Below are 19833 nucleotides of genomic sequence, written 5' to 3'. Positions count from 1 at the left end.
AGGAAAGAACAGCATTTCATAGATTTTCCCCCCAATAACCTTAACAAAGATAAAATTACCAAGCAAGCAAAAGTAATCCCGGCATGCAAAGTTCAAAATCTATGTGCATTATCACATACAGTCTCATGCCGTCATATCACATTAAGCACACCACTCCCAGCTTCATGAGGCTAAAACGGATAGCAAACACCTTCCCTAACTATAAACACTAAGCCTCCTGCCTTTGTAATGGGGATATATGTGTTACAAACACAAGCTAAATAAAGATTTAGATGCAAATTTAACATAAACCTTGATTACCCAGTCTGTACCAGGGCTAGCAGCTCAATCCCTCCATCATATTCCAAACTTACAGTTCACCCTTCAGTCAACAGTAATGAAAATATAGTAATTTTAATGGAAAACCAAACAAGACAACAATAAACTCTCCAGCAGTAAGAGACTGATTTTTCTGAGAATTATCAGTACTGTAAATTGCAATGTTATATTGATAAACAAAATATCTAAATTTTAATGCAACATCCTCCTATGTGCTTCTTGACTGTATGAGATACTGCAACACCAGACTCCAAAACATTTTAACTCTTAGACAGCTTTTCTATTTGGATCTGTGTTTATAAGTACTTAAAATTTCTTAAATGCAATTCATATTTCTGAGTTCTGTTCAGTTGGATTCCACATCTTTACCCAAGGAGAAGCAATACAAACCAGCCATATCTAACAGAACTTTAAAACTCACCAAAATAATTCTAGTATTTGCTTCCAGTATATAAATCATGCGGGAAGAATAAGAACATGACAACAGTAATTTTAAATGACCCACACTGAAGCAGGAATGTTAGTTGCTGCAACAGCAGAGCTGCCTTTCTAACTTCACATGAATAAAACCTTCATATGACACTTTTGCTTCTGGTAACGCATACCCTGTACTTTCTCAGTCAGCTGCCTTTCAGACAGACCCCTTGTCGCACAAACATACCTGCACTGCTTCCTAAGCTTAAAAGACTGTAATACAGCCAGTTTGACCCCTGAAGGCAGTGAAGCCACAGTCTGTGTTGACATCTATGGGGGCACACGCGTACATGCCACATCAGCAGTAATAGAAGTGACTTGAGGAAAATCGTCTACAGGAACTGAGCCTGATCTACATCAGAAGAAAGTTTACAAACTCCTAAACAACCACTCAAAAGTATTATAACCTGAACACAAATACAATGATTTAAGCTTTCAGCTTGTGGTCGCCTGTATGACAAACATATGTTTGACTGGGGACAGTTATTAATCTTAACCTTCCTGAGAATCGGCATGAAATATCTTTCAGGAAAAAAATAAGTTCCTGTATCAGGAACCTGCACAGCAGAGATGGAAAAAGTCTGTGATACAAGAAGAAACTGGGCTTGGGTCCTGATCTAACAGCCCTTGTCATCAAAGCAGCTACAATTTGATATTACTTATGATGAGCTGTTTGTAGACATAAGAATTTCAGAGCCTTACTGTACTTACTGATATAAAAAAAAAAAAAATGTTAAAGCCTGCAATGCAAACAGCTTGCAGTCTAATTGAGAGTAACAACTCCTCCTTTTCCCCCCACAGCAGGCCAGAAAGCAGATGGAAACAAAATAAGAGAAACAGTATTAAAAAATTAAGACATATTTAAATTACAAACGAGCCACAATAAGAATCTGCTCCAGTGAGTAAGGAAAGCTACTTCAAGTTGCTACCTGAAAAAAGCATGGCCCAAAGATGGCACTTTCAAAGTCTGCAGCAGTACATCTTTATCTTTTCACATTTGTGACACTGAGGATTTTCAGAGCCTTATGATCTGGGCAAAGATGAAACAATCTTAATTGAGACCAAGAGAAGAAAGTCAGGAAGTCTGAGCATCCAGAAGCAGGTTCAAATCTTAAGCAATCACACACCACAAGGACTTCACGTCTATTACTTTTCTACACCTACCACTAGTGCTGTTGGACCTTTGAGTGAACCCTGCCCTGCAACGCTGCTGCACTGCTGCACAGAAGCTGTAACACACCTCAACGCTTAAAGCTCCCTCTGAGCCTGCAACAGAGAAGATGGCCCAGAGCAGCGAAAAGACTGAATGCAGGTAACTTCTGTTACAGTTACCTTCTACTTTTTGTGGTTTCATACCAATAATTGACATCTTCATTCAAAGTTTATTTGGACAGCCTCTTTTCACTCTACTCCTACATTTTAAAAGGAAATCACACAAAGTTTACATTTCATTACAAATGCATCACTTTCTTCCATCTTTCCATCATCTGAAGTATAAAAAAACCCAAACAAACCACCAACCACAAAACTTTACTTCAATATGTTTGCGGGAAAGAAAAATTTTGAAGCTACTATTCATGAGTTCTCATCTTTCCTTTCAGAAGGAAACACACATCAATCGGGCTAACAAGTTCTTTTCTGCAGTTATTAAGACTGCGTAACAAAGTGTTTCAAGATTAGTATCTATACAAAGAAAATAAATACATCAGATTTTCTTTTCCTTTCCAGATAGAACAAAAGAGTTCCCAACGTTAGTTCTGTATGGGCTGAAAGCGATTCTTTGCCTCTTCACAAATCTTGGAGAGAATTTGGAAAGTTCAGATAAAACCTAAAAAGTAATAATGCATCAAATGCCATTTTTAGAGTTCCTGACATGAAATTTGGCAGATCCTCCATGCAACAAATGGAATGCCTCATTTGCAATATATTTTAAGGCAGTGCGGTTTTGGTTGTTTTTTTTTTCTTTCACAGAAAAATCAGGCAATTATGGTAGTCCTAGCATTTTCTTTGATGCTACTTTTGTTCTACAAAATTCAGTTTTGTGGCTAAGGTGTTGCCTTAGAAACCACTGTAATAGCAATTCCGATCAATGAACACTTGTCACCATCAGTATTGGTGGCAGAATGTTATGGAAACAGGAGTCAAGAGAGATTTTGCTGTCACTGAGCTCTGAAATTCAGTCTTTGATCAAATGAAGAAATATACGGTAGATGACAATTCAAGGAATGGGTAAAAAAAAAAAAATTAAAAAATCCAGCAACAGTCACTAGCACAACAAATCTTTTAAAGTCTTGGGAAAACCAGGTCACTGTTTTGTGTGTCCAACATCTGGACAACCCCAAACACAAATATAATACATATTAGAAAGTCACCACGAAGACCATCTGGCCTACTGTGCTTTGAATGGAACCATCTCTTGTCGGGATAATTTTTAGAGACTTTCATCAGTCATGCCACAGATCTCCAAAGCAGGAGAAAAAACAAGCTGAGGTTTATAAAACTGAACTACTTTCTGCCTTGTGGCAAAGCTAAGTGCAAAAAGCACGACACTAGAGGAAAATGCCATCTCATGAATTACCTGCGTGAAAAACCCAGGGAGTTATGAAGGCATTTTAGAACTATCTGCATACACACAAACTAAGTGTGTATAAGTCCTATACCTTAATTTGGTGATATTCCAGCTGAGTGAAAGTCAAACTGTCAGGAAAAGCATGCTGAGATCTGAGCACATTAATGCTGCAGAGATAAAGTCAGTAGCTAACAAAAAGCTTAAAAAAAAAACACATTAAAAAAGTATTCAAACCCAAAGACTGTATAGCTGAAAAATGGATATAGGCATACAACACACAAATGCACTAATGTAAGTTACGGAGTTAAACGAGGACATGACATGAAAGCCATTTATTTAGAAATACAAAACCTCAAAATGCCTATTAAGGTATATGCCTGGCAGACCAGGTAAAGAGCCTGGAAAGTAATGTCCGAAAGATGGTGGCAGAATTAAGAGCAGACCAGATACACTGGTCTGATCTTGACTAAAGTTAAGATCATTAAGATATCCCAACAATGACTACTGCAGTAACATTTCCCAACCAGAGAGTCACAGCAAAACAAAAGACAATGTGAGATGTGGAGTTAAGTTTGGTTCTACCATTCAAATCTTATTTTTCCTCAACATGGAGAAGATGATTGTCCTCCACACTGTCAGATGTACCCAACATTGCTTCTAGCAAAATTCTGGAGGAAGATTAACTGAAAGAAAGGTTCAGCATAAAGACCCCCTGATGTCTACGAGAGAGAGGATGTGGAAGTAGACCATCTGATCCAAGAATTTATGCTTTACCTGCACTTGCAAATAGAAAGCTCTTCACAACTGTTGTGAGGCCTACAAAACTATTCTCTATCACATGAATATATCCTCTATTCCTGATTCTCAAAAAAACCCACTTTCTCTCTAAACAATCCCAGCACAGTTATTAGATACTTTTTTTCTTTTGTTGAGCATTTCCGTAACGATAAGCCATAAACCAGCTGCCTTTAGGAGGCACTCCAACATATTCCAACATTTCACATTTAATCAGCTTTGTGGGCCACAGAATGACAGCAGGGCTGTTTCAGAGTTCTGTCATTGCATGATAGACAAAATGATAAGCACGCAGACAGTAGCCAACAGCAGTATACATAAAACAAAAAGAAGATGGCACTGTCACATTCTTCAAGGAAACTGGCAAAGGCTTTGCATCACTCTTGATCAGGTCTTGAGAAGAAGAGTTACTGCAGTACTGCGGCCAGCCTCCAGTGCAAACCCATGGTCACAGGCCCCTATTGCAACACAGGTGAAAAAGACAGACATGATAACCATGCATGCTTTCTAAGGTGAACCCACAGGGCTCCATTCCAAACCAAATACCCAATATCTAGCCCTACTAAGGGTACAGAGATTCACAGATGCAGCAAAACAGGGTACATTCATCAGATAATGCAGAGGAGAAGACCAAGAGAGAACACATTTAATGGGAGACATAAGTCTATTTTCTTACATCACTGGATATAGATGGAAAACACAAAGCCCAGGAAAAGCATAAAGAACAGTTTCTGTGCCTGAAACATTCATACACCTACTGCTCCACAAACTATATTCCAATAATTTGCAGAAATACATTGTCTCACCACAAACCACACCCTTTGGTACCAAAAGCATTTCTCTGACACCACCCTTGCTAATTAAAAAAACAGGAGTATATCCAAGGAAAACACCAATTAAAACTAGTGTTTTAATATTAATTTTTATCCATTTGCATCCCAACTCAAAGTACTTAGAACATACCTAACTTTCAAACACAGTAACAGTCCTTTTAAAAATGAGAATTAAACCCAATAGCTAATCTCTGCTTCTTCTCAACCTAATAACCTCGTATCTCATTTCTACTTCATATCATACTTGTCACATGCTTTGTATAAAGTACTTAAAGCAGAATGTCACACCAACATATACAACAGACCACCTTATGAAATTTAAGCATCTTAGCCTCAATTAAAGCATAGGTGAGATTTACATTATCAGCCCATTTGCACAGATGCACATATTGCCCAGTGAACGCCAGCCTGCGTGCATCTTTGGCTCTACGTTCTCACTTACTACGAAAATTTGTACTCGTCAACTCACTGACATACCACATAATCTAATTTTTAAATTATGCTGTCATTAATATTAGATTGTCTTACTAATTTTCTTCATTGGATTACATCCTTCCTCAGTCCTGACCTGACTGACATCAGAAAAACAGTGCGGCTGCAGTTATGCCAGTTTTAAAATAGTTTATATCCTATTAAGAAGAACTGCCAGCACTGAAGTATTTCCGTTAGCTTACCAGTGGCTCAGATCAGTTTGACCTGACAATTTAAAATGTATTTATATTGCAAAGTGTTTTAATACAGACGAGCCTTTATCCATCTGAAAAAAAGAGCAGCTTACACACACCCGTGCAGCGCCCGGCGCACACCGGGCCTCCCTCTCCCATCTGCTGGGCGGTGTAAAGGCGCAGCCATGAGGAAGAGGAGAGCGGACAGCTTCCTCCCACTTCAGCGGAACCTACTGCCACATTGGAACAGTCCCGAAAGTCTAACAGCGCAAGTTTAAACACACTGCTGCGCTACACGTAGGCATGTGCTTTTAGGACCCTGGTGTCAAACCACAAGTTTTGCCTATCGGGAGTCTGACGGGGGCACGGCGGCGCGGGGCGGGGTGAGTTTGCAGATTGCACCTGTGCGAGCGCCGCGGCGCAGCCTGCGCGCCCCGCGCTGCCCCCCGCCGATGACCTCTCCCCGCCGCGGGGCGGGCGCTCCGGGGAGCTGCATCGCTGCTCAGCCGCGCCTACCCAACGCTGCCCAAACCGCGAGCCCGAACCCGGATGCGCCGCCGGCCGCAGCCCCCGCGGCCCCGGTGTCCCGCCGCCCCGCGGCCCCCCCGGCCCGCCCCCCGCGGAGGCGCGGCACCGCCTCCCCGCCATCGGCAGCGCGGGCCCGCGCCGCATCGCGCCCCGCCCGAGCTCGGCCCCCGCCTCCCCGGCGCCGGTACCGCTGAGTGAGGCCGAGGAAGCGGGTGGAAGCCGCCTCCGCGCCGCTCAGCTCCATGCGGGCGGCCGGCCGGAGGCCTCGTCGCCCCCGCGTCGCTCCCGCGGCTCCGTCCCGCGCGGGAGAGGCGGCGGGAGCTCCGCACACATCCCGCTGCCCCGGCGCAGGGCCGCCGCGCCCGCCCCGGCCCGCCAGCCACTCAGGCGCCGCGCCGGCCGCCGCCAGGGCCCGCCGGGAGCTGTAGTCCCGGCCTGCGCGCGGCGCCCCGGCCGCGCAGCGCCAACTGCCCGCCCGCGCAGCGAGCGCCACGGGCGAGCGGCGGAGGGCGGGGGAAGTGGGCTGCCCTGGAGTCCTGGGCCCGGAGCCGGCTGCTGCTCCGCGGCAGCCCAGCCCTTCGCCGTCCCCGCACTCACCTGCGGCCCCGGCGGCGCTCGGGAGGTCGGGCCCGGCGCTACCGCTGCTGCGTCAGGTAAGGCGCGGGACGGCGGCACAGCCCCTTCAGCAGCGCAGCCGGCTCGCTGACTGACGGCCTCCGTCACCTTCGGTCGCAACGAGCCAGCAGCGGGAAGCCTCACGGGGAAGGCACGACAGCTTAGTTCGGTATCGTGGCTTCAACAAAGCCGAAGAGTCAGGACGCGGCCGTCTCTGGCTTGCGAGCCGGCACCGCTCACTGCAGCGCTACTGTCTCGAACGATCTGCACCTTCGTGACTTTTTACAGTCTAATGCATAACAGAACAGCGGCGCTTTCAAGTGTGTAAAGCTCTTCCCTCCGTTTTCTCCTTTTATGCAGACAGACACTACTGTTCTCTACCTTTTCAGGAGGTAAACATAGTCTGTGCTCGCCGTGTGACAGAAACCCTGGAGTGAGGTTGGAACCCCGGCGTCAGGAATCAAAGCATAGCAAGGTGACCGCAAGTGGTTTGACTGCATGAGAACTTTACAACTTTTCAGTGGGACTTGAAACCAATATGGCAATCAACTATTACAACTAAAGATGAACCAGTATTTTGCTAGAGTAACAACCTGTATCTTAGGTAATCTTAACTTGCATGACTCTTCTGTTCAGACAAATTTCTTCAGTAATTTCAATTGATTGTATGTTTTGTAATGAACTGCACTGCATTACTGTGCATTATTAAATACTGCATCCATCCATGTAGTAAACTAATTAGTTACTACATGATGTGATTCTGTATACCTTCATCCTTCTTTACAACAGTTATTACAAAATAGTAACTTCAGCTAACACACTAAAACTCTGAGGTTTGAACTTAATGAAAAGCTTCCCTAGTGTTAAAAGACTGTTCAATTTCCAGATTTCATATCATTCTGGGTCTCTGTTTATTCTATCAGCCACTAGAAAATGAAGAGTAACACAAGAGGGCAAAGGACTCCCATTACGTAGTAGAAGACACCAAAGAGCACCTTTTAATTAATGCTGATCCAGGCTGGACTCAAGCTAGTGATGTACTGCTGATGAATTCTGTCAAGCATTAGCTTTACATTAAAGAATTCAGACAACATAGAATGCTAAAGCTTACTAAGACTGAAGACCCATTTGGATCCTCCATCAGCAAAGTTTCCAACACACTGACACCTGGGCTAGATAGCCTCACAACGGAGCCCCTGGCAGCAATTCTGAGTAAGTCTGCACCATCCAGCAGTTAGCTTCACCTTCTAAGTCACAGCACCACTCTTTGCTGTCAATTTTGCCATTGTGTTTGAGGAGTCACACTATCAGCTGCTCAGTAAAGTTACTTGGGGTTAAAAACAGGAGGGAAAAAGTATTTAAAAAATGGTAGGGAGAGACTTTTTTTGGTTAACCAGGGAATTAACAGGATGCAGTTTGATTGTGAGTTTAATGATTGATTTTAGCAAAGTGCAAGCATAATAAAAGGGATAAAATGCATTTAGAACCCAGCATACTGTTATTCCAAACCTCACATCATCACATAGGTCCTCCTAAAAGTTACATGTCCCACAGCTGCTCAGTTTGGCAGATGGTGCCTCAGGTCCAAATAAAAAAATTGTACCCATCCTCCCACTGACAACTGGCTGTTACTCCTAGAGAAGTGTAAGAATTCCACGCATGGGGCACTCTGGGAGTAATCTCTCTTTGTGCTTTCTCCTGCACAGTGCCTTTTTCCTCATACAATAAATGCAGCATTTCATAGTTCATTCAGCTAGAAATGATGCCATCAAACTTAAATCAAACATTTAACAATTTTTTGAGTAATCTTCATTAACTATTACTGTGCTTTCACACAGTGTTAAATGTATGGACATGAGCCAGTCCTGTACAGTCTGCCCCCTGACAAAACCTCAAAGCTGACAGGAGATAGGAATCTGCACCTTAGTAATGACACCTCTGTTTTTTAAAAATAAATCTAAAATACCCTATGTCTATAGGCAAGAAACTCCAATAAGGTAACTGGTTAATTACTGCAAACAGTGCTTTGTACTAGTTAACTGTATCACTCAATACTGTTAGCAGTTTTGAAGGACCCATGCATGGAAAAGATCTTCCAGTTTTGGGAATCAATGGAAATAACTTATTTTAGCCCAGTAAAATAACACACTGTAAAGAATATTTTATCTGTTTGCAGACTACCTGTATAGGGCCCATTACATCATAACTTAAATGTCTGAACACAAATCCAGCCATGTGCCACTTGAAAGTGCATTTCAACTAATAACACTGTAAACTCAAAGCTGACCGCTTATATGTCAAGCAATACCTTAACAAACGTAAATAGGCATGCCCAATAAAATAACTTAAAAGGAACTTCTATACTAAAGAAACAAAAATATTTATTGAAAGAAACACCAACAATAAGCCCTACTCAGTATTTTGCAACAACCACAACTTTCCTTCTTTCTAAATATCTGGACTGCTTTACAAGATTGCCAAAAATGAGGCTTCATTTCTTTGGCTCCTTCAAAAGAAGCTACGTCTGTGGAATGGAAGAATGAAACAGAAAAAAAAATATTCCACAAATACTTAATTTCCACTTTAATGCAATTGCCACTTACCCCATTCCTCTTCCCTTCTGTGCACTAGGTATAAAAGAGTTTCTATGAACACATGCACTCACTCAAACCTAATGCTCTGTGGTGCCCCTCTGTCACCCTGAAGGGTACCAGCTTTCAGAACACAATGAATCTTTCAAACAGCAAAGAAACATACCTTGCAACAGCAGCTTTTTCTCAGGCTATTTCTTTCTAAATATGCCTTCTGACACTGACAGGGAGAGCCTGAGAAAGTTCTGGGCCTGTCTTATACGCTGTACTGAAGTCTAACAGTGTGCTAAAATTCCAGCCAGGGTAGAATGCAAGCACAGAGCCTCTGCATGAAAAAGAACCACAAAAAATGAAAGCTTGAAGGTTTGGGTTTTTTTTCAAATGTTTACATTAAAAAAAAAAAAAAAAGGCATTTCTGTAGTATGCTCTAATTTCAATGCTGCAATAAATCTTCAACACAATAAACCCCACAATATTCTTTACACAAAGGACTGCCTCCCTTACAACACGCTGTCACCAATTCTTTTCCCATTTTCTCAAACAACAAACACGCAAAGATGGAAATAAAAGAGGTAGTAGCAAACTAAGAAAACAAGTGTGTAAAGAGGTATGCTGGAAATGCATCGGCTTGGATGCTGTTTAGCTAAAATTTGGGATTCCCGTTGGCAGCTTTTAGCAATCATAGATATTTCTAGTATTCTGTTGCAGGATGCAGCATGCCTCTGCAGTAAGAGGCTGGCAGAGACACAAATAGCAGAACTGCCTTAGCTTTATTGGTAATTGCTGCTGATTCTATGACAATTCCATACTTCCCCCAAAAGAAAAAAAAACAATATAATATATAAAAATGGATTTTATAAGCATATACTGAGAAAAATAGTTAAAGGGACAGACATGAAAGCTCACAGCCTATTAAATATAAAGAAGAAAGTCTGAGAAAGAGATTTACGGGAATATTAAGAAAAAGAAGTTACTCACTGGAAAAGATACAGGATGGTAATAAACCTGAAGGTCTATCAAAATAGACCTCTACATTCTTTAATTTCCTGAATTATGTTTCCCTTAAACTGCTTCCACCTTCATAATAGCATGAGTCATTCAAGTCCATGTTGTTTAGACAATACAAAGACCGGTGAAGAGCTCAATTCACCAGATGTGTGAAATCCGTATCATCAGCAATTTCAAACAGGGTTATTCTTCTCTTAAAACAAGGACTCTTCATCATTACGTTTGTTAAGGCACTGTAAAACAAGCTTACTTTCCAACAAACTTGAGGACAGATGAGATCCTCAGCATCTTGCAGACAAGGAATATACTTTGAAAATGATTGCAGACTCTTAGATGAGAATACAGCTGATCTATTTCAGCTCGATGAGTAACACTACAATTAAGATTTCAAAATAAGTCTTATCAATCCATTTTATCTTGACTTCCCCGAAAGACCACAAAGTAACTTTTAGTGACACTTTAAAAGGATGAACTTTCCCTTTACAGCAAAACCATTTTGTAACTCCACTGGTGATGTCTCTCTCATTTGTCTGAAGCACACAGTACAAGTACTTACATAGCATACAATGATCCAAAAAGAGAAGATATGTTTGATTTCCTTTTTTTAAACAAAATCAAAACCACTCATATTTTTTACAATTGGACAGCTACAAAAAAAAAAAAAAAAAAAAAAAAAAAAAAAAAAAAAAAAGATAAACCTAGAAGCAAAGCTCCCAAAAGCAGTCTAAGCCACAAAATTTGAAGTGTGAAGTTTGGTTTGGTTTTTTTTTTTTAGTGTTTGCAATAATAGTAACAAAGTCAAGAAAACCCTGGACACGTACAGGACTAGAGTAAGATAGTTCAAATTCTACTTAAGTCCACACGGCCAGCATTTTCTGTCATCTCACTGGGTTTGGACCTTCAAATGTATTTAGCCATTTAGGGACTTAGATAGAAATCAGACCAGTTGAATCTCAGCTAGAAGGTCTGCATTACCTTCCATGCAGCCACAGACATTTCTAGTGCACAGCCAAACTTTATCTACCATTACTACTTTCAAGCTTTCCCCTTCTCCTTCACACTGTGCTTTCAATGCACCTGTGCAGACCTGAAGCGGCTTGAGTTGGCCACTGCCTGGGCAAGTTTAAGATCCTACATTTGGTGTAGCCTACTTGCCATCTCTGAAGGCTTTCACAAGTCCAGCCTGCCTGCAAAACCACGATACAGAATGAGAGATAAAGTACTTCATGCAAGCTCTTAAGCTACATATATATTTTTTCTTGGTGAAAACATGAAGACTTTAAAAATTACAATGATTGGCACAGAGGAAGTATGAAAATAATTCATGCTCAGAGAAAGAGATTTGCAGAATGACCCACAGTACCATAAGACCGTAAGGGGCTCATAAGAAGCAGAGATCCCGAGCTGCTTCTTACAACCCTGCTGTGCACTGAGCATTTATTTAATGGATTGCAAAGGTGTAATATAATTTCAGCCATCTGCAGAGTGTTTTCCTTGGAAAGTATACCTATTCAGTATGCCTGCAAGTAGCAGAAACTAGCTGGTTCCAAGACAGCCAAGCAGGTAGGTCAGATTTGCTGTGGAATGCTGCTCTCAAGTCAAGACACCAGGCCAGAACGACTTCCATTCACACTATGTGACTAAAACAGTGGGCTCAACATGGTGACTTGACTGCCAGATGAAAAACTAAGGAATTCAAGACGCACCTAGACAGCATTATAATGAATACTGAGGAAAAGCCACTCAGCACAGTTTGTGCACAGATGAAATACTAAAATAAAGGCTTAACTTAGAAAGTAAGAAACAAGAAGTGCCACAATAGCATTCCCTGAAGTGTAGTTAGCATTGCATTTGACACCAAGCAGACAGATAATCTCAGTGTGCAGTGGAAAATTTAGCATATGAATGACAGTTGGGCCTTACTAGAAATGAAAGAAAAGTTCTTGCAATGACACAGCTGATGCAAAGAGGGGTGAAAATCCAAACAAATTCCAGTAAACCCAATAAATCCCAAACCAGAATGCTAGCTGTTAGGAAAAAACCACCAACAACCAAGGGCAACTCCAACGCAGGGATAAAACTTCAATGAGTATTTTTATGAAGGCTAATGCACAAAATATGTATCAAAGAAATAACCATGACCATCAAACTGTATTTCTCTGGGAGGCAGGGTGAAATGATATTGCATAGCTAGAACTAAAGTAATTATCTTCTAAAATGCACTGGCAACTTGTCAAAGAGTGACTGAACTCCAGCTATTTTTGTGGGTAACTGGTTGAGCCATCCATTTTCATAAAAATTATTCTCAGTATTTCAAATATTTGAAATAGCTAAGCAGTGGATCAAGAAAAAAAAAAACCAAGATATCAGCTTTGAAGAAAACAACAGAATGTCTTGCTTTTTAAAAAATTCTGAATTTCCTAAATGAAACAATTCACCTGTACAGTTCTTAGGAGAGCTTTGTGTGATTTTTAAGTCAAAGGACAAGAATTTCTTTTCCCGTGGGCAAGACTTCCTTCGCCTCTGAGACATTTGCGCGCCTACCTGTACACACAGAAACACGCGTGCAACTGCACAGGTACCGACCACAGATCTCAACAAAAGAAAACGCAGCCTTATCAGGGGCTGGAGGTTCACCCAGGCCTCATTCGGAAGAGTTCTTCAGAGCCTTTCTGGTTGTCGGTTTATATAAGACAAATCTCTGAAGGGTTTACTATGTTTTCTCACGCTGGCGGCCGCTGCCGACGGGGGAGGAGAACGTGCGCCCCGGCGGCCCCCCCAGGCCGGCGGCTTCGGCCCCCCCAGCCTCGCTGCCCCTCAGAAAGCCCTGCGGAGGGGCCGCCCGGCCCCAGCAGCGGCCCCGGCCCGCGCTGCCGGAGCGGTGGCGGTTCCGAGCGCCACCCCGCCGGCCGAGCGCCCGCTCCTCTCGGACGCCCCCGAGCCCGGTAGTTACCAGAGGACTCTCAGCGGCGCCGGGCACCAGCAGCAGCTGGCGGGGAAGCTGCCCGGCGCGCCTGAGAAGGGCATCGGGACGCCCTCCTGCCGCGGCGCCCCCGCACTCCTCTCGGTCGCGGCGCTCCCCCGCTGAGGCGGGCCGGCCGGGCGCGCGGGGCCGCGCCTCTCTCGCCCCGCCGCTGCGGCACGGCGCCTCCGCAGCCCGGGGCCCGCGGCGGCGGAGCAGGGCGCAGGCCGCCGAACCCCGGTCCGCGCCGGCCGCCGGGTCCTAGAGCCCGCGGGTCCGCGGCGCCGGCAGCGGGGCGGGCGCAGCACCGTCTGTGAGGCAGGCGTGGAGGAGGGGAGCGAAGCCCTGCTGCTGCCGTCGTCCCGGCCAGGGCCAGCTTCCCGTCAGCGCAGTCCCGCCGGTGTCGGGGGTTTTCAGAGGCCGTGGCTTTTATCCTGCCTTGGCTGCACACAGCTTTCTGAGCGGCCTGAAGGTCTGAGCTGCCGGTGCTGTGGCAGTCAGGAGCCGGCACGCGCTACGGAGGGAGGACTGGGGCTCCGCTTGGTGCAGAAGCATACATGGAGCAGGGGTGATAGGGGAGCGGGGAAGAAAGTGGGCAGGCTTCCCGGCTCTTGCAGGGCCGAGAGGCACGCCTGCAGTGGGGTAGCGCTGGAGCACAAGCACCAGTGCTCCCCTGGCTTTTTTCCTTCTCCTGCACTTGGCAGGTGAGAGGGCGGGCAGGTGAGAGCAGACTGCTCGTTTCTCCTTTCTGCGTTGCATGTGTGCATGTCTGTGCCAAAAGAAACACTTCTAGCATTGCAGTGTCAGTCTGTGCTGCTGGTTCTCTCAGTACCAACATCAACCGAAGCCTGGAATTGCTGGGTACCCAAGTGAGCCTGATGGCCATTGAGGGCTATGGGACATCCTGGTAATGAAAGGGAGCTGTGTATGTGACCAAAGCAGCTTAGAGTCAATCTGAACTGTGAGAACAATTACGGGCTGTGTGAGAGGATAGAGAGTGCCTGAAGAGAGATGTGTGAGAGGAGGATGGAGAATGGTCTGATGGGAGGTGAGAGCACAGCTGGGTATTGTGAAGGAGAGTAAGAAAGAGAAACATTGTTATCTAGTAGCAAATAGGTGTCTGCATGCTTGTAGTGATACGTAGCTACGTAACTGCATGAATGGTCTCTGCCCTGAGCCGGGTGGTACATACAGCTGGACTTTGGGTCTGGGCTCAGAGATATAAATATGAGCTTCTCTGTACAATGAAGTGTCTCTGGTTGCACCACAACTGGAGTCTGTGCCTTCATAGGCCACTACAGGCCTCAGAGTAGGAAACAGTTCTGGGAGAGCTGTGCCATCGCCTGGCCACTTGGTCACCGTTCTTGTCTTTTGCAGATGCTGACATAGTCTGGCAGTTGAAGGACAGTTGCGGCCGGGAGCTCTGTAAGGATGTGGCCAGCCATGGAGGACAAGCTTAGGCTTGCACCCTGGGTACTGCAGATTGTCTTAAAGTTTTAATGAATCTTTCTGTATTTTGTGTTTGTTTGTGAAACAGTTAACTACATGAATACCTTGATTTTAAGAAGCTAGCCTCTATGTTAGCATTCCATTAGCACTTATTAACCAATGATGTATGGGTTGCTGAGCTACTTGTCATTGGAGGCTGTGTTACTTGAGGTCCTTATTATCTAGACCGTAACCAGAGCACCTGGGTTCTGTTGTGTATAGGATGAGTTACAGGGCAACTTGGCAAGGTAAATACCTAGCCATCCAACTTGGCAATAAAACTTACGGTTTTTGTTTCAAAAGTGAACTGCTTTCATTATAGTACTTAAGAACACACCCACAAGTCAGGAAGACCCTTGCCCAGGTGAAGAAGTTTTCCCTGTGCAGGCATGGTAACAGAAGAGGATGATACAGCAGATATTATAATTATATGCAAATTACTAACTATTCATTGTAACTGTAAGTGTATGACCTTGTAATTTTTGTGTGTAGATGTAATGGTGAAATTGGCATGGGTGTACTTGATTTGTGGAGATTCCACCGAGCACCCAGCGCTGCAGTAAAGAAGTGCCTGCTTCTCTACTTTGTGTAGATGGTTTTTTCATTCCCTGGCTAACATGGGTACAGCTAAGTCCCGTGAGGGGGGCTGTATGGGTAGACGGTGGTTGTGCTCCAGTTAGGGATGGGGAAGACTGTTCACAATCTTTGTGCTGCTGGGTGGAAGGAGCTGGAGACGGTGAGGTTTGATACTGAAGCAAAGTAAAAAATTTACTGGGTTATATCATAAAAAAAAATACTTCCCCAGATGCAGTATTTTACCTTCATTCTGCAAGGCATTTTCTGGTTAGTCTTTAGGGTGGAATTTACTGGCCAGAGGCAAAGGTTTTATAAGTGTTGTTAGTGACTGCAGAAGGAATATTACTAATTGTCACAAATGCTTCTCTCTTAATAGGTTTTGCTTTCCTTAGGGAAAGGCTGGTTGCTGGTAATAAATATCACTGGCTCTGAATGTTTGCCTGTGGAGCTCAGAGGACCCCAAAAATTATGTTAATTGTTCCTAATGCAGATGAATTAATGCTTGTGGTTTTGCACGTAGGTTCAGTGGAAGGACATTCTCATGCAAGTCTTCCTATTCTGCTTCAGGAAAGCTTTTAAAGCTATGGACAAAAATTCTTCAGGGTCTCTCTACTGTTTTCCTGCTCATACATGCTTTAGGGTTTCTTACTTAAAGCTGAGGGTTCAGAGCCTTTCACTTATGGTTTGTTTTTAAGAGTGCAGAGCTGAGGGTTGCTTATCCACAGGTTGTAGTTTATTTTGTGAGGCTCGGTATTTGTCAGGGTTTATAGTTTACTATTGTACTGATCAGGCATCTGAGTTTAACATCTATCATCATCCATAAACTAAATCCCAAAAAACGATTCTGGTTCCAAGATTTGAAGTTTATAGCTTCGATTCAGGATTGATGACTTACAAAAATGGAAATGTCTAAATTCTAAGATAATAAACTGTAAGTCCCGAACCCTAAACACTAGGCTGTGAATCCTTCTGTGAGGTTTGTCATCTTCCCCTATGCCAGCCAGAGTTCAGCTCTGTGCTCTCATCTACGGTCTGGATTTGATATGTTGTAGTGACCTCACAAAAAATCAGACTGCTAAGATAATGAGCGAGCCGAGAGCTGTGCAGATTTCTTGTGGGGCTTTATTCTAGAGGTAAGACAGAGTACAGAGAGGTGAAATCAGGGCTTTTCCCCCTCATATACTGGAGCTGAATCCTGTTCCTGAAGGAAAAAAGGTGTTACTGAAAGATCAGTCAAAGAAACTTCCACAGGATTCATTTACATTAGCCTCTCCTTCTTTTGCACATGCCATAGTTTCTTCTGAATTGAGTCAAAGGGCTGCTTTTGCAACCACCAGCCCAAACTGATTTCTAAATACATCATGACCCAGCCATCTTAGTCCTCTTGCAATGTTACATGGCAAAACCTGCTAGGTTTCCATGAGATTCAATCAGTTCTTTTCTTTCATCTTAGATATTCCTTTCAAGTTAGATCGTAAATCTTATCCATTCAATACCAGGTCTTCTTGATCACTATCTTAATGATTACACTACTACAAGGACTTCATGATTACAATCTAATAATTATACTAAGTTTGTACACATACTAAGGTTGTACATTAAATCTAAGGTTATGCATTAACCCTCTGGCATCACTGGTGTCAAGGGGGTGGGTTTGACAGTTACCAAAGTTTCACGCCTTGTCAAGGGCAGGAGCGGGAGGCAATCCTGCCTTACTGGACTGATGGACAAAGGTGCAACAATGGCTCCTCAGCTGTCACATGGGAAAGGGGAGCATGCTGGCCCTGTGGCCATGTGATACACTCGCTCCTGGATGTAATTTATGTGCATTCATTAATAAACAATCACTTTATTCTTTCAAGTACTGTCCGTATGACAGAGCTTCCACAAAGGTGACATGGTAAACATACTGACAAAGAAACCTGTCTCCCTGAAATGTCCCTGATAAATTCAGCCAGAAACCCCCTTGATGGGGAGCAGTCAGCAGGACAAGAAAAACTTTGATGGGTTCAGGGCAAAGAAACTGCGATAGCAAACTGACCTAGGAAAACAGTGAGTGAGTAACAACTATTCTAGGAACTGGTGTCATACACCCACTTATGTATCCACACCAAAACGTTATAAAAAGTAACTTGCTACCCACCCAAAATGAGCTTCTCTGCCAGAGCTTCCTTGCATGAGAGGTCTTCTGGACAGACCAGACCTGCCCCAGGGATGCATGGCTGGCTCCAGACTCCACTATGTGGATCACCCTTGAAGTGAGACTTTTCCGGACTCCATTACCCTCAGTCCTAGGAGCAGTTTGGCGAGTGTCGTACTGGTAACACCTCACATAATATATTTATAGACATACACACAGGTAAAGGTTTAAAAATATATAGTTGTTTCACTCAGTGGAATTCTGTAATATCTTATATGTATATATTTGCTAAGGACATCTTATATACCAACCTGCCTCTGTGTTCCCTGCTTCACGTCTAATTACTTTGCAGGCTGGAGGGCAGGGTGGTAAGTAATACCTGTGTGTCTGTCTAAGTGACAAGGCCTGCACATAAAGCTTTTTGTGTATGCAGGATTAGGAGAGCAGATTACTGATAGCAAAGAGGAGAGGAAAGGTGCAAACTACCTCAGAGTTAGATTAATGGAAAGAGTAATAAAAGGATACCGGGACAACCTAGAGGCTGTAGTTAAAAGATATGATTTGATAATCAGAAATTTAGATCCAGACTGGGGGGACTCTGATGTAATGTTAAGCATGCTGGCAGAAACAGAGAGACAACTGGTCATCCAGGTAGCACTGACCCAGGTGCAGTCCCATGTCAATGCCGACACCCTGGAAGGTGGGGTGGATGTGCATTTTCCCTTGGTCAAACCAACCTGGGACTCAAACCATAGCACAGAGTATAAACTTCTAAAGAAATACCAGGAATGGGTATGATATGGATTGGCTAATGTGGTTCCTAGATCAGTAAATTATGCAACCCTATATGAGGTTAAACAAAAGCCAGAGGAAACACCTGAGTTTTTGGACCAACTTAGGGCAGCAATGAGAAAATACACCACTATGGATCCCTCATCTGATGAGGGGAAACAGCAATTAATATCACTATTTTTGGAACAGTCTACCTCAATATCCAAAAGAAGTTTCAGAAAGTGAAAGAACTGGATGTCAGGGATTTGGAAAGGTTGCTTGAGGAGTCCTGGAAGGTATTTTGGAACTGGGATGAGGTAGAACATAAAAAGATGGGGCATACTATAGCTGTAGTGATGCAGCATGGGAACAACCCACCTGTGAAAAGAAGCAATTGGCAAAATTTGTCCAGAGGCCCTCTTAGGAAGGACCAATGTGCCTACTGTAAGGAACTGGGCCATTGGAAAAGAGACTGTCAGAAATCAGGAAATTCAAGGCTCATAACTGAAGCTGATACTGAATGATGGGAAACTGGGGAATCTACCCTAGTGGATCCACTGGTTAAAATAAAGCTAGGCACAGAATAAGGAAGTGGAATTTTTAGTTGATACCGGTGCTTCATATTCTGTGTTGAATCAAAAGGTAGGAACATGAGGGAAATAGTGCTGTCAACACTGTGGGAGCAACTGGTGAGGTTATAAAGGCTCATTTTCTAAAACAGTTAGAATATAAATTGGGAAAGCAAGTGGAAATACATGACTTTTGTATTTGCCCAAGTCCCCAAAATCACTATTGGGCCAAGATATTTTGGGACAATTAGATGCCAAAATAAAGTTTCATAATGGACAAATAATATGTGAAGTAAAAGAAGAAAGATTGGTCAAAATTAGGAGTTTGGCATTAATAACTAATGTAAACCAAATAGGAATCCCCACTCAAGTGATGGATCAGGTGTTTCCAGGGGTTTGGACCACTGGGCTACCAGGAAGGTCCAAATGAGCAGAACCCATTAAGGTGAGGCTCAAATCTGGTGCAACTCCAGTAAGAATAAAACAATACTCATTGAAATTGTGAGGTAGACAAGGAATAAGAGAAATAATTGATAATTTTATGCAGAATGGGTTATTAAAAGAATGTGAATCAGAATATAATACACCAATCCTACCCATCAAAAAACCCAATGGGAAAGGGCATAGACTGGTGCAAGATTTGAGAACAATAAATCAAATTGTGGAAGACATACACCCAGTGGTGCCAAATCCTTATGCTCTATTAACAAAATTAAAATCTGCGTGGAAATGTTTTTTAGTGTTGGATCTCAAAGATGCCTTCTTCTGCCTCCCATTGGCTGAGAGAGTAGTCAAAAGCTATTTGCTTTTGGATGGGAAAATCCAGATTTGGGAAGAAAGTCCCGGTCAACCTGGACAGCGTTACCCCAAGGTTTTAAAAGCAGTCCAATGATTTTTGGAAAACAATTAGCTAAAGAATTAGAAGAATGGA

At 43.4% G+C, this 19833-nt stretch overlaps 1 protein-coding gene and 1 long non-coding RNA gene across 11 annotated transcripts in view; one reads left to right on the top strand and one right to left on the bottom strand.

The window, feature by feature from the left end:
- GARNL3 (GTPase activating Rap/RanGAP domain like 3) overlaps positions 1-19833 on the bottom strand; it is an 83268-nt gene that overhangs the window by 48338 nt on the left and 15097 nt on the right. For 5 of the 10 annotated variants that reach the window (XM_080401445.1, XM_080401447.1, XM_080401450.1 and 2 more), the window contains exon 1: positions 6371-6503. The exons of the other annotated variants lie outside the window; for them this stretch is intronic. In XM_080401445.1, the coding sequence (XP_080257571.1) occupies positions 6371-6426 (56 nt within the window). In that variant the 5' untranslated portion in view covers positions 6427-6503. Of the gene's footprint in view, positions 1-6370; positions 6504-19833 lie in introns of those variants that run through there. 10 annotated transcript variants of the gene reach the window in all.
- On the top strand, positions 7902-18425 carry LOC308069342. The gene is made up of 2 exons (XR_013930347.1): positions 7902-8009; positions 14736-18425. It is a non-coding gene; the product is annotated as an uncharacterized lncRNA (long non-coding RNA).

This window comes from Falco punctatus (assembly GCF_963210335.1).
Source record: "Falco punctatus genome assembly, chromosome: 9".
Classification (NCBI taxonomy): Eukaryota; Metazoa; Chordata; class Aves; order Falconiformes; family Falconidae; genus Falco; species Falco punctatus.
This window is presented reverse-complemented; position numbering and strand designations above follow the sequence as displayed.